Source organism: Macaca thibetana, chromosome 2 (assembly GCF_024542745.1).
Source record: "Macaca thibetana thibetana isolate TM-01 chromosome 2, ASM2454274v1, whole genome shotgun sequence".
Classification (NCBI taxonomy): Eukaryota; Metazoa; Chordata; class Mammalia; order Primates; family Cercopithecidae; genus Macaca; species Macaca thibetana.
This window is the reverse complement of record NC_065579.1, coordinates 73673950-73689405: the sequence shown is the minus strand read 5'-3', so window position 1 is coordinate 73689405 and position 15456 is coordinate 73673950. Positions and strand designations below refer to the sequence as shown.

Below are 15456 nucleotides of genomic sequence, written 5' to 3'. Positions count from 1 at the left end.
TAATCTTTGCTACCATCCAGACTGGCAGTATGTTTCAAATAGCCCTGAGTGTAGCAGGAGCCACCACAGAAAGCCATTTCAGGATCATGCACACAGTCTTTTCAGTTCATGAGATGTAGTTTTCAAAGGCAGTGAATGTTCAATAACAACACCACCAAAATTTTACTAAATTAAAAGAGTTTCTTGAAAATGCTTTTCATAATTTTCACAATGGGGCAGATGATTTGATGAATTAATTTTCTTACAAGGTCAATGTCCCCTTAATCTCTATAGCTGGAACTGGTAACTTTTAAATGCAGTATGTTGCAGAGTAATTTCCTCATATTCATAGTTCATACATGTATAATACACACACTGTTTATATGTATATACATACTGCTTTTATCTAGTTCTTTATGATCCTTCCCTTCTCTCCCTTCTCCTCCTCCTCCTCCCCTCCCCCTTTCATCTTCCCTCTCTTCCTCCCTTACTCCCCCCTCTTTCCTTTCTGTTAATGTCTTTTAAAAAATTGCCACTTAGTATTTAAGATGTGATTATTTAGAATAATAACTCTTCTTTCCTTAAGGATTAATCAGTTCTTTGAAGTGCTCGGAGCTTTTCGTATGAAAAGCATAATATAAGTGTGTTGTCAGTATTGTCATAATGGTAATGATGTCCACATCAATTAAAACCATCTGTTTTCATCCTGATTTTCTGTTATGTGGTTCTTAGGTTCAGAATTTAACATTACGCAGCCAGAAGTTGGGTGTATTATCTAGCTCACAGAATGGTCCACCAAAAAGCACTAGTCAAACTCAGTCATTGACAATTTGTCATAACAAAACAACAGTGACCAGTTCTAAAATCAGCCAACGAGATCCTTCTCCAGAAAGTAATAAGAAAGGAGAAAGCCCAAGTCTGGAATCACGAAGCACAGCTGTCACCCGGACATCGAGTATTCACCAGTTAATAGCACCAGGTGGGATAAAACTTTCGTTGAAAATAGTTGTATTATTCATTTTCTTAGCAGACAGAGCAAAACAAAGGATGTTGATTACTTGAACAGGAGTGACACCTTTAAAACATTTTAGAATGTGAATTTTATAAATTTAATCTTAATGTGTAGCTTGAAGAGAGACAAAAAAGCCCAACAGATAAAATAAATTGTAACAATATAATAGGTTTTTAAAAATCAAATAACATTTGATTAACATCTTTAAGTGCTGGTCTCTCCTTATATTGATAAAACCTTTTAGCTTTAAAAAAAGATTTGCCTGTAGTTTATTTAATATACTTCAGTGGGATAATTTTTAAAGCTTATAAAAAAGCAGTATACTATTTTGTTTAAAGTTGTTATCAGTGGGAGAAATTTGTCACTTTGAAACACAGAACTATACATAATTATTTTCCTTATGTTGTTGCCTTTTTCTGTCTTTGATTTCATCTCTGAGAGGATCATCTCAGGCAATGAACTGAGTCATTGTCTTTCTTCTCAAGCTTTGAATTCAACCTGTGCATCCTTTACTTTATCCAGATAATCTTACCTCATGGTTCTCATACTGAAAATGTGGGGGCCATCTAGAGTGACCTTGCTGCCTCTCTATTCATCTCAGAATTTCTCAGGATTGAACTTTCTTTACTTTTAATAAGATAAAGAGTTACATGTATTCTTAAACTTAGCACCATTTGCCCCTGTTGTTGATCCTACCTTTTTTTTTAAACCTTCTTTAGTACTTAATTGTTAGAGCATCTTTTATCTTCTTATACTAGACCGTTTCCTTTGTTTCTCAACCATAATTAGGTCTCCCTTATTCTTAATGTATCTGCATGTTTTTCTAAATCACTATAACTGTAGCTTATTTGAGTATGTGTGTGTGTATGTGTATGTGTGTTGCACTGGGCTAGACACCTTATAAATGTTTCATTAAAAAAAAAAAATTCTGGCCGGGTGCAGTGGCTCATGCCTGTAATCCCAACACTTTGGGAGGCTGAGATGGTGGATCACTTGAGGTCAGGAGTTTGAGACCAGCCTGGCCAACATCGCGAAACCCCATCTTTACTAAAAATATAAAAATTAGCGGGGCATGGTGGTGTGCACCTATAGTCCCAGCTACTTGGGAGGCTGAGGTATGAGAGTTGCTTGAACCTAGAAGGCAGAGGTTGCAGTAAGCCAAGATTGCACCACTGCACTCCAGCCTAGGTGACAGAGCAAGACTCTGTCTCAAAAAAAAAAAACAACTTCCTTTGTTCCAGCAACCTCATTGGGGAAGCATCTTTTTTCTGTCCTTTTATAACGCTGCTTTACTTTTTAAAGACTTGTTTTACACTTAGGTGTAAGTGTAAAATATTCCACTTAAACCTATTTCACTTCTCATGTTTCCTGTGTTAATATTGCCAGCATTATCTACATCACTGAATCTCAAAACTGTGGAATTGTCTGATTACCCTAGTTAGAAATTTCTCCTCACTCTGAACTTGTATGGTCCCTTCTGGTTCTTTTTCTTTTATAGTTATTTGTATACTGATCTTAGCTTCTCTGCTAGATAGTAAGCTCCTTGAGGGTAGGATAATAATATTGAGCATTTATGTATGTGTGAGGCACTGTGTTAGTACTTTACATTAACTCTTTAATCCCTTTTTAGATTCACCTTTTCATCTTTGTATCTTGACAGCGCTAAGTTGTACCTTGTATGTACTTACCTATATTAGGTGGGAGGTACATATTTGTTGGATTAATAGTTCATTTTTTTTCCCCACTTGTATTTTAGGAATTATTGCAGTCTTTCTTATTGGTACTAATTAGGTATCACTATGGTTAGAATTGTTAAATGTGAATCTTATGTAAGTAGGCTTTGATATAATGTATAAAGTAATAAATATATTCATAGTATAATTAGACACTTTTTTTTTTTTAAACCTCTGTGTGCTAGGCGCTGCTCTCTGTATGGCATAAAAGCTGGGTTTTTACACTACTGTTTTTACACTACTATTCTCAGCCTCAAACCAGCATCCGGCCAGTTTTGACAGTCAGTGTGGAGCAGTGGTGACCCATGGTGCTTAGAATGACTGCTCAGGGACAATTTCTAGTGATTCCTGAAGTTTTGATAAATTATAATGAAGGGTAGGTTAGTTTCTTTCCAAAGAGAATGTTACTTTCAGAGAAAGCTGGGAACTATTTCAGGGTTAGTTCAAGCAAGGAGATCTAGTTTTGGATTTTTCAGTCCCCCTTAACTCTCAATACCTAGTTCTGAATTGCAGCTTATTCCCTCTTTCATTAATAGTGTGATAATATGCTTGTAGTTTGCGTTCCTCTGGTGGTCAATATCTTGTGTAAGTATGGAGGAAACCAGTAAGCCAAAACCACCAGAGTCTCAGGTCAGTTTTAATTCCAAATTCAGATCTTACGTGTATTACCCAAACTCCAGTTTTCCGTGATGTTGATTGGAAACAAAACCACTCAGAAAATCCTAAACTACTTAAAAGTTTCTTAAGCCTTACACTGCAGTTATTCAAAGCCATTCATATCTTCTATTAAGGCTATAGCTATATTTTTCACCTTTTTAGTTTTTCTGCTTTTATTGGTAAGAAGTTAATCTCGGCCTGGTGCAGTGGCTCACGCCTATAATCCCAGCACTTTGGGAGGCTGAGGTGGGCAGATCACAAGGTCAAAAGATCAAGACCATCCTGGCCAACATGGTGAAATCATGTCTCTACTAAAAATACAAAAATTAGCCAGGCATGGTGGCGCGCGCTTGTAATTCCAGCTACTCGGGAGACTGAGGCAGGAGAATCACTTGAACCTAGGAGGCGGAGGTTGCAGTGAGCCGAGATCGCACCACTGCATTCCAGCCTGGCAACAGAGCGAGACTCAAGTCTTTAAAAAAAAAAAAGTTAATCTGAAGCTAAGATATTTTGAGAGATTCTAAGTTGATTATTTGTCCTCAATAAGAAAAATGTTCCTTCAAGTCATTTTAAATGTAAAACAATCTACTTGTATTCTAATGTAGTGTGGTCTAATAATTATCGTAGTGTACATGGATATTGTTTTTTTATATGTATTTTTAGGGTGCTAAAGTAACTTGGTTTTCTTTATCATTTCTTTTTGAAGGTGGAGTTTCCACTTGATACTTAGTAAATTCTATTTTTAATATACAAAATAAGGTCAAACTTTAAATGTCTGGAAATATGAACTGTATTAGAGCTGAAGTTTTTTTTATCACAGTTTTTAGAGATTTTATGAAACTAGTTTAATTGGAAAAATATATACTGTTTTTTGTAGACATTAATTCATTGTGTAGTGAGAAGGTCCTGTATTAATTAATCTGCCCCAGCTGCCCTAACAGAATACTATAGACCATGGCTTAAAGAGCAGAAATTAATTTTCTCACAGTCCTGGAGGCTGGAAAGCCCAAGATCAAGGTCTGGCAATGTTCAGTTTCTGGTGAGGGCTCACTTCCTGGCTTGCAGATGTGCTCACCTGGCCTTTTCTTGAGTGTGTGGTGGGTGGAGGGAGCAGAAGCTCTCTGATGTCTTTTCTTAAAAGGGCACAAACCATGTCATGTCGGGGCCCCACCCTATGACCTCATTTAACCTTCGTTATTTCCTTAGAGGCCCCATCTACAAATACACATTGGGAGTTAGGGCTTCAGCATATGAATTTTGTCCCACACTCAGTCCATAGCAGGGCCCTAGACTCAGTTAGGATCATAGGTTCTTTTAGACCTAACGCTGTCCTTAATAGCCAGATGATTTTAGGCAAGTCACTTAACTACTCACAGTTTCTTCATCTGTAATGTGTTGGATTGGTATAGTACCCTGTCACTTTCATGGGATTGTTGTACTGAATGAAATAGTTTGTGTTACTTTTTTTTTTTTTTGAGATGGAGTCTTGCACTGTCTCCCAGGCTGGAGTGCAGTGGCACAATCTTGGCTCACTGCAAGCTCGGCCTCCTGGGTTCACGCCATTCTCCTACCTCTCAGCCTCCCAAGTAGCTGGGACTACAGGCACTCGCCACTGTGCCTGGCTAATTTTTTGTATTTTTAGTAGAGACAGGGTTTCACCATGGTCTTGATCTGCTGACCTCGTGATCCGCCCGCCTTGGCCTCCCAAAGTGCTGGGATTACAGGCGTGAGCCACTGCGCCCGGCCAATGCGTGTTACTTAAATAATAGAATTATATATATGTGAGAGATGATGTCAGCCATTAATTCTCTGACTATAAAGCCACCCTAAGAAGATGTTTATTAAAATTAGAGAAATTAACCAACATGATAGGATTTTTATTTCAGAGCACTAGGTGTTTTCTTTGACAGAGGTATTGCTTCACATAGCCACATAATTCTGTAATATATGTGCTTATCAGTTGGACTTATGGACTAATATAAACACACTTTGATTTCTGATCCAAGAAAAATGTAATTTAGATGAAAGGATAGATTGCTAATCTATTGGATTGTCACAGCTCTAGGATATAAAAAGATTGCTTACTTACCAGAGCATAGAAAGAATTGTTACTCTTTTTTTTTTTGAGACGGCGTCTCCCTCTGTTGCCCAGGCTGGAGTTGCAATGGCGCGATCTTGGCTCACTGCAACTTTCGCCTCCTGAGTTCAAGCAATTCTCCCACCTCAGCCTCCTGAGTAGTAGCTGGTTTTACAGGCATGTGTTACCACGCCTGGCTAATTTTTGTATTTTTAGTAGAGATGGGGTTTCACCAAGTTGGCCAGTCTGGGCTTGAACTCCTGACCTCAGGTGATCCTCCTGCCTCTGCCTCCCAAAGTGCTGGGATTATGGGCATGAGCCATCGTGCCCAGCCAGAATTGTTATTCTAGTAGATATAATATCCATAGTACTTCAAGAGTATGGTAAATTTAACTTAAAACTTTACTTACAAAGTTGAATTGAAGTGGGCCTTTGCTCTTACGCTTGCAAAAAAATCTATTTACTTATCTGTAGGAGGGAAATAATAATACCCACTTATACCACAGGCATTTTGTAAGTATGAATGAGAGACATGTGAAAGCACTTTGAGTCCCTTGGATGAAGGGCACTCTATAGAAATCCAAGATTTAGTTAATTCACCCTTTTTGAATACTGTATAGCATAGTCTGTATCAACACAGTTTTAAAGGGCTGACATAAAATTTTCAGTCTTAGTGTAAAGTACTAGCCCTAGATATTATATTATTATGTGAAAATTATTTTGTTGATTTCCTTTTTTTAATTTTATTTAAACAATTAGTGGATATTTATTGAACTTTCTAAATGCCTCTTTTTTGGATGTTAATCAGATGTTAATTTCTGTAAAGGATTCCAAAATTTTTAAATAATAACCAAATATAAAAATGTTTTTTTAAAAAGTTATGGAAAATTTTTATAAAGTTGTTACAAATGTGGTTGAACACAAAAATAGATGTAAGGTATAATATAGTCTTTCTCCTAATATTCCAAGGTTAGGAAAAAAAATTGCCCTGTCTTTAAATCTGTGTTAAATTTGTGTAATTTTTACCTGATATTAACATTAAGCAATTGTTTCAATTTATCTTCTTGTGAACTCAGTTTCCATTCTTAGGATTTCACCAGCATCTCCCTTTCTATAAACATGTGTCACCAGTTTGCAGAAAAGGCATAATGATGGGGGGCTCCCTACCGTTTGATTGTGCTAATTCTTACATATATTTATTCCTGTTGAGAGTGGCTTCTTTGTGGAGAAAACCTCATACTGTCACATCAGTCATTGAAGGGTTTTTTTGGTGAGGGAAAAAGGTTAACAAAATCCCTTATTTAGGTAGCATGGGCTTCTGATTGTCTCATTCTCTGCAAGCAAAACTAGTGTTTTCCTAGATTTAGAATGGCCCCTGAGTTTCAGTTCTTAGTGACAGTGATTATTTAACTGTGCTACAGGATTTACACGTCTTTTGCTTAATCACATTAAATTATTATACAAAACATTTTCTCTTCCTGGGTCAAATGATATACCCTCATCTCAGCTCAAAAATGGAAACTCATTTGGAAAGCTTTATAAGTAATTACCCTATTAGTTGGAAGCAAGTTTAGATATGGATTAGAAAGGATGAGATCTTTATTTTATGAATTTTATTGTAGCCTTTTTATGATTTTGAAGTTATCTTTATATATGTTATACTTGTTCTATGATGATACTCCTCTTTTCCCACAAAGAAGAAATTCAAGTGTATAAACTTTGCTAAAAGTTAATGCAGATATTCAGGTGACCTATAAAATATAATAAGAACAAACTATGTACAGATTCAGATTATTAAGTTTTAGGCAGTTTTCTTTTAGAACTTATCACAATACAGTATATTTTATGATATTTTAAAGTTTTCCAAGGAAAACCTGTTTGTCATTAAATATTCAGGCCAGGCGTGGTGGCTTACCCTTGTAATCCCAGCACTTTGGGAGGCTGAGTTGGGCAGATCACTTGAGGTCAGGTTTCAAGACCATCCTGGCCAACGTGGTAAAATCTGTCTCTACTGAAAATACAGAAGTTTGCCGGGCGTGGTTGTGGGTGCCTGTAATCCCAGCTACTCGGGAGGCAGAGACAGGAGAATCGCTTGAACCAGGGAGGTGGAGGGTTGCAGTGAACTGAGATTGTGCCACTGCTCCCCAGTCTGGGTGACAAGAGCAAGACTCTGTCTCAAAAAAAAAAAAAAATTTTTTTTTTTCAAATAACTCTTGTCTGGAAAACTTGTAATAGAATTCTGATGATTATGACCTTCTGATATGAACACTTTTTCCTTTAGAGTTATTTACACATTTCTGTATTTTTGAAATCAATACTAATTGTCATTTTTTTCTCTCACAGCTTCATATTCTCCAATTCAGCCTCATTCTCTAATAAAACATCAGCAGATTCCTCTTCATTCACCACCTTCCAAAGTTTCCCATCATCAGCTGATATTACAACAGCAGCAACAGCAAATTCAGCCAATCACGCTTCAGAATTCAACTCAAGACCCACCCCCATCCCAGCACTGTATACCACTCCAGAACCATGGGCTTCCTCCAGCTCCCAGTAATGCCCAGTCACAGCATTGTTCACCGATTCAGAGTCATCCGCCTCCTTTAACAGTGTCTCCTAATCAGTCACAGTCAGCACAGCAGTCTGTAGTGGTGTCTCCTCCACCACCTCATTCACCAAGTCAGTCTCCTACTATAATTATTCATCCACAAGCACTTATTCAGCCACACCCTCTTGTGTCATCAGCTCTCCAGCCAGGGCCAAATTTGCAGCAGTCCACTGCTAATCAGGTACAACCTACAGCACAGTTGAATCTTCCATCCCATCTTCCACTTCCAGCTTCCCCTGTTGTACACATTGGCCCAGTTCAGCAGTCTGCCTTGGTATCCCCAGGCCAGCAGATTGTCTCTCCATCACACCAGCAATATTCATCCCTGCAGTCCTCTCCAATTCCAATTGCAAGTCCTCCACAGATGTCGACATCTCCTCCAGCTCAGATTCCACCACTGCCCTTGCAGTCTATGCAGTCTTTACAAGTGCAGCCTGAAATTCTGTCCCAGGGCCAGGTTTTGGTGCAGAATGCTTTGGTGTCAGAAGAGGAGCTTCCAGCTGCAGAAGCTTTGGTCCAGTTGCCATTTCAGACTCTTCCTCCTCCACAGACGGTTGCGGTAAATCTACAAGTGCAACCACCAGCACCTGTTGATCCTCCAGTGGTAAGCCCTTGGAAGCTCTTTGACTTTCTTGCTGAACTGAAAGTAAAAACGATTTTTTCCCACACTATATTTTATTGCAAGATCTAAATGCCTATGAATTAAAAAAGCTTGAAATTTCCATGTGTCAGTAGTCTGACAAACATGCTGTATGGGCAAAAAAAATGCCGTTGTTTGTTTAGTATGGTTGCATGCTTTATAATTTGTGATGGTAATTAAAGTCCCTCGTTAATTTTATTACTATTTAAACAAATCCATCTGCTATCTTTACAGAGTTGATTTTTTTTCCCCAAGGGAATGCATTTGAACCAGTGTCATCTGCACAAAGTTTTTTCTCTTAAGGTGATTATCCTTCATAGATCCCTTCTGTTGGCTTGTATGTTCTCAAAACGTGTGGTTTATCTAGCCTAATCCTTTTAGTTTTATGCATCCTGAAGTCCTGGGCCTTTAGGGGATTTTGTTTCAAGTTGGAGGTATGCTTATATGATGTAGTTTTTTGGCAAAATTATCCTTTGTAGTTGAAATTTTATTAAAAAATTTATTCTAGGAGAGAGTCCAGCTTTGCTAAAAATTTAACTGTAGACCATCTTATAGAATTATTAAACTTAATGGTTTTTTATTTCCACTGAGAGAAAATATGTACTTAAAATATTTCTCACTTAAAAAGCTCAAAAAATCTTGGTGGATAAATTTAATACTGAGGATGAAAAAATCTGTTTAGAGGAGTAAAAGTTTTGAATAATTGAGATTGTAGTGGAATTTTTAAGAATAACCTCTAAAAACAATTACTTGTTGCCTAGAAAGGAAAATTATCTTGAAAAATACTTTTCTTTAAACATTCTCTAAAAGACATTTTAAGATTTATAAAACTGAAATAAGGTCTCTAATTGTTTAGTCAGAAGGGTCAGATTCATAATTTGTAACTGAGGAGAAGAATCTTCCTAAAGGGAGGTTTTGTATTACACCTCATCCAAGAGATTTTGTCACCTAAAAGCTAATAAATACTAGCTCTGAAAGGAGTTTCAAAGTATTTTTTATTATTAATACTTGTTTTTTCTTTTCATACTTGGATTATCCTCAATGTTCTTTAATGGAAAGCATTTTGATTCTCATGAAACAAATGTATAGATTTTTGTATTCTTGTCATTCTGACTGATCTTAATAGGCACAAAGAGATTGAATTCTTCTTTCTGTGAATTTTTATTAAAATTAGAACTTGACTGGGTGTGGTGGCTCACACCTGTAATCCTAGCACTTTGGGAGGCTGAGGTGGGCTGATCACCTGAGCTCAGGAATTCGAGACCAGCCTGGCAAACAAGACGAAACCCTGTCTACACAAAAAAATAAAAAAATTACCCAGGAGTGGTGGCCATGCCTGTAATCCCAGCTACTCGGGGTGCTGAGGCAGGAGAATCACTTGAACCTGGGAGGTGGAGGTTGCAGTGGGCTGAGATTGTGGCCTGGGTAACTGAGCAAAACTTTGTCTCAAAAAAAGGGAAAGAAATTTTTTTTTAAAGTTTGTCATTCAGTTATCATGTCTATATTTTCTTTCAATAGATTTTTGGAGTTTACTGTGGATATTGTAACAAAAACAGGAGTTTAGGAAGTGTACAGCACCTTCAAAAAATTTTTAATTTAAATTACTTTCTCACTACCTAGTTCAGTGATTTGGTTTTTAACCAGTAAAAAGTAAGGCAGTTTCCAGATAGGGCATAATAGAAAAGAAAAAAATACAATTAAAAAACAAAAAAAAACAAGTAAAAAATACTTCTTTATAGTCCTTGTATTTTTTTAATTGTTTATATTAGGGGAAGCTATGGAGGAGCAAATTTGGGATAGAAGTATAAGGCTGGGTGTGGTGCCTCACACCTGTAATCCCAGCACTTTGGGAGGCCAAGGCAGGTGGATCACCTGAGGTCAGGAGTTCAAGACCAGCCTGGCCAACATAGAGAAACCCCATCTCTACTAAAAATACAAAAATTAGCTGGGCATGGTGGCGAATGCCTGTAATCCCAGCTGCTTGGGAGACTGAGGCACAAGAATGGCTTGAACCTGCAAGGCAGAGGTTGCAGTGAGCCGAGATCGCACCACTGCACTCGAGGTTGGGTGACAGAGTGAGACTCTGTCTCAGAAAAAAGAGAAAGAAAGAGAGAGAGAGAGGGAAAGAGAAATGTATATATTTGGAACATAATACTTTAAAAACTAAAGCCAAAAATATTTTCTTGCCTCCTGCACTTCTACCTTAAAACATTTTTGGAAGTTTAAAAAATGATATTAATAACTTTCTCTGCTATCACTGATATGGTTATTATGCTTGCTATGAATATTTCTATGTTACCTTTCTAAATATTTTTTAATCTTTTATCTTTCTTTGGGTAACATAACTCTTTAATAATTTAACTTCTATTTTTTTATTACCTTTGACCAAATGTGTTATTTTTTCCATTAAAACACATTTCTTCACAGTTTATATTTTTCTGGTTGTTTCAAATACTTAAAGGTAGAAAGTTGTATTTTTTAAGAGATGTGGAAATTTGAAAGATCAGGGTGAATTTTCAAAGTAAAATCAGGATGTTTTTAAAGATACTTAAGAATTAAAGTTTTTTATTGACATTTGGATATAAATATGTTGAGGGTAGATAATTTAGAACTAATAAACAAATATTCCTCAGTTTATTTAGGAAAGGGAAACAGATGGGAATATTGGACTTTATTGAGGTAAGTTTGGCAGTCTTTGTTATTTTTAGAATAGTTATAGTTATGAGCTAAACAGTAATTGTGATGTGCAGTTTCCTAATGATCTTGTAAGTGAGCAAAACCTCTACTTTGCTTTTTTCAACATTTTAGTTGTTGCATTTAGATTTGTTAATGCTGATTGTGCCAGATGTCTGTGACAGATTTGTTTTTGCCTACTTCTTTTGTTCATGCACTTATTTCGTCTTTATATGAGAGTTCTGGAAGTACATATAGTTAGCTTTAAGTATAATGAGTGGAAAGTATTTTACAGTATTTGGTGGATTATTTCAAAATATGCTGTTTGTGTTATGGCTCTTTTCATCCTTTAAATTCTTCTGTTGTTTTTAAAAATCAGAATTCTATGTATGATCAAGCTTTGATTTCTTAAAAGATGCTCTAGCAGATGTTTGAATAACATGTAACTGCATTAGGATTAAAGAGAGTTTCAGCATTTTAAGCAAAGATCATGTTCTTGGGAAGAAAAGTACTATCTATTATACCGAAGGAACTGAAGGAATGCTACATAGATAAAATTGAGCTGGTTGATAAAACCATATTTGTTTAATTATCTCTGAATTAACATTTCTAACACTAAGGCAAATTAAAGTTTTCACTGTGACAGCACTTACCCTTGGGGACTAGATTTTTTTTCTTAATACCCAGACGCTTTTTAGAATGATTTTACCTATATTGGGCGCTATCATCATTTAAAAAACCGTTATCATCATGAACAGATGTAGCAGGTATAATTGTTGCTCTGAGCAATAACAAATGACTGCTTTCACTTTTGAGATTCAGGCATGAGGCACAGAATCTAATCTGTCTTAGTTTCCAGGTGCAGGGTTGTGAGCGAATAACTTTAAAAAATGTTGCCTACTTTGTAGCTGATTCAGATCATGGTTCTGAATTTTATATTTGGTATAATATTATATTTGATATAAAATTATCCAGTAACAGTAGAATTTTAAAGTTGTACAAAAGACAAAAGAAGATGTTTTATTCTTAGTGGAGCCTTGGAAAGATTATTTATTTTAGTTTAGTTTTGACTGTCACCTATTGTTACCTTTATAACTTATTGTTATATCCTTATAGATGAAGCTTGATTGTCCCTTTTACAACACATGGGTTTTTTGGTTTCAGAAATCCTGACCACTTTTATATACAATTTTATATACCTTAAAACATCAAACTTTTAAAATTGTTTGATTAAAAATGCACACAATATTAGATGTCACTGAAAGGTTTCTTGTGAATGTTGAAAGTTTTTTTGTTTGTTTGTTTTTTAACATTTATGGGGCTAGGTGTGCGGTGGCTCATGCCTGTAATCCCAGCACTTTGAGAGGCCAAGGCAGGAGGATCACTTGAGCCCAGGAGTTTGAGACCAGCCTGGGCAACATGGTGAGACCTCATCTCTACAAAAAAACATTTTAAAATTAGCTGGGCGTGTTAGTGAACATCTGTGGTCCCAGCTACTCAGGAAGCTGAGCCTGGAGGTCAAGGCTGAGTGAGCCATGATGGAGCCACTGCTCTCCAGCCTGGGCAGCAGAGTGAGACCCTTTCTCAAAAAACATTTTTTTAATGGGAAGAATAGTCAGTTTGGTTAAATAAGATTTTAAAAACTCATAATTTTTGTAAACTTAAGTAATAAACTTTATAGGTAAAAGAAGGGAAATTAACTCTTATGGTTTTGTTTTTAGTAATCATTTTTCATAAATAATGGTTAATAATAAATGATAAATTAAAATACCCATGTCAATCTCTAGAAGTATTCTTTGAAATGGAAACATTAATAATAAGATATTGGCCTGGCACGGTGGCTCATGCCTGTAATCCCAGCATTTTGGGAGGCCAAGCCGGGCAGATCACGAGGTCAAGAGATCAAGACCATCATGGCCAACCTGGTGAAACCCCGTCTCTACTAAAAAGTACAAAAAATTAGCTGGGCGTGGTGGCATGTGGCTGAGGCAGGAGAATCACATGAACCCGTGAGGCAGAGATTGCAGTGAGCTGAGTTCGCACCACTGCGCTCCAGCCTGGCAACAGGGCGAGACTCCGTCAAAAAAAAAAAAAAAGTATTTCTACTTACATAGCTCCTTCTCAGGTTGCTTTCAATTCCATTTTCCTTTTTCTTTTTTTTGAGATGGAGTCTCACTCTGTCACCCAGGCTGGAGTGCAGTGGCCTGATCTTGGCTCACTGCAGCCTCTGTCTCCCAGGTTCAAGTGATTCTCTTGATTCAGCCTCCCAAGTAGCTGGAACTACAGGCACCTGCCACTATGTCTGGCTACTTTTTGTATTTTTTTTTTTTAGTAGATGCAGGGTTTCACCATGTTGACCAGGCTGGTGTGGAACTCCTGACCTCCGGTGATCCACCCACCTCGGCCTCCCAAAGTGCTGGATTGCAGGCATGAGCCACTGCACCTGGCTCCATTTTCCTTCTTAAGTATAATCTTATACAATTGGATAACAAGGTGGTTAAGTTATAGACTTAAAAACTTTTCTCCCATAAGTATGGAACATTATAAAAAGAGTAAAAAAATAAGGTGTCAAAGAGCTTAGGCTGTGTGTGTGTGTGTGTATGTGTGTGTATTTCAAGGAAAGATATTTTCTGTTTGCATATTACTGTATAAAGAGTCATTAGATTGTTGAGTAGAACAGAAAAGGAGAGATGTAATTGCATATCATTTTTGTAGATTCTCAGATGTTAGTTTTTATAATTTAATCTTTAAATTACATAATAATAAGGAAGAGCCTGGGATAGAATCCTACGTGTCCTAATATAATGTGTCATTGTGGGGATTTACTTAGTGTGCCTGTGAAAAATGTTAGTATCTGTTTTGAGTCATGACAGTTAGAAGCTAACAAAAACAGTTGAATTCCCAAAATCGTTATTTTATTTGTATTTTTTAATTATCAAAATTAAAAATATGTTCAGACTTGACTATCCTTTTTTGAAACCTTAGTGATTTTTGGTGTAGATACTGATTCACAGCTTGCTTTCAGTCAAATATTATCAAGAAATATGAAAAACTTCATTTGAGCAATTTTAAAGTTTTCCTTTCAGCCTGTCAGTAGTCATTTTTGCCTTGTTTTTAAATTTAATACACATAGAATTTAGTTTTCTGAAATTAAGAACACTTGATTAAATTTAGTTTTGGAAACATTTTAAGGCAGTGTGGTTTGTCATTGCAGGTTTATCAGGTAGAAGATGTGTGTGAAGAAGAAATGCCAGAAGAGTCAGATGAATGTGTCCGGATGGATAGAACCCCACCACCACCCACTTTGTCTCCAGCAGCTATAACTGTGGGGAGAGGAGAAGATTTGACTTCTGAACATCCTTTGTTAGGTGAGAAAATACCAACATTTGTGGGAATTTTTCTATTTGATAAATGTTAATAATAGGAAAAGTTGATTTTTTTCCCTCTCCTCCTTTCCCCTCTTTTTGTAGCTGGAACTACAGGTACACGCCATTACACCTGGCTCATTTTTTATTTTTTGTAGAGACGAGGTCTTACTATGTTGCTTAAGCTGGTCTTGAACTACTGGCCTTTAGCGATTCTCCTGCTTTGGCCTTGCAAAGTGTCGGGATTACAGGTGCGAGCCATTGCACCCAGCCTGTTTCTTCACTAGAGATGATATTAAACGAATTTGTTATGGTAGTTAATTGTAACAAAATACAGATTTGAGTTTAAGATTCTTTTTTTGAGACAGGGTCTCACTGTGTCATCCAGGTTCAATCATAGCTCATTGCAACCCCGATCTCCTGGGCTCAAGTGATTCTTCTGCCCCAGCTTCCAAATGGCTGGGTCTACAGGAACCTTCCAGCACACTTGGCTAATTTTTTATTTTTGTAGAGTTAGGATCTCATCCTGTTGCCCAGGCTTGTCTCAAACTCCTGGGTACAGGTGATCCTCTTGCCTCGGCTTCCCAAAGTGCTGGGATTACAGGTGTGAGCTACCATGCCCAGCCTGGAAAATTCTTTGATAGCAGGGAAGCTCAATAACTTACAAATTGTTCAGTACCATCCAAATGAAAACCTATCATTTCAGGCTTCT

The 15456-nt window shown here is 36.9% G+C and overlaps 2 protein-coding genes across 11 annotated transcripts in view; one reads left to right on the top strand and one right to left on the bottom strand.

The window, feature by feature from the left end:
• GPR160 (G protein-coupled receptor 160) overlaps positions 1–15456 on the bottom strand; it is a 305594-nt gene that overhangs the window by 204913 nt on the left and 85225 nt on the right. The window lies entirely within an intron of this gene.
• The window catches only part of PHC3 (polyhomeotic homolog 3), a 104351-nt gene that overhangs the window by 43623 nt on the left and 45272 nt on the right, over positions 1–15456 (top strand). For 8 of the 10 annotated variants that reach the window (XR_007723118.1, XR_007723119.1, XM_050778258.1 and 5 more), the window contains 4 exons: positions 712–958; positions 7802–8670; positions 8962–9009; positions 14594–14747. Coding sequence is in view for 8 of the 10 variants with exons in the window: in XM_050778258.1 (XP_050634215.1) it covers positions 712–958; positions 7802–8670; positions 8962–9009; positions 14594–14747 (1318 nt within the window). In the remaining 2 variants the exon portion in view is untranslated. The remainder of the gene's footprint in view (positions 1–711; positions 959–7801; positions 8671–8961; positions 9010–14593; positions 14748–15456) is intronic. The other 2 variants (XM_050778257.1, XM_050778262.1) reach the window with 1 other exon arrangement.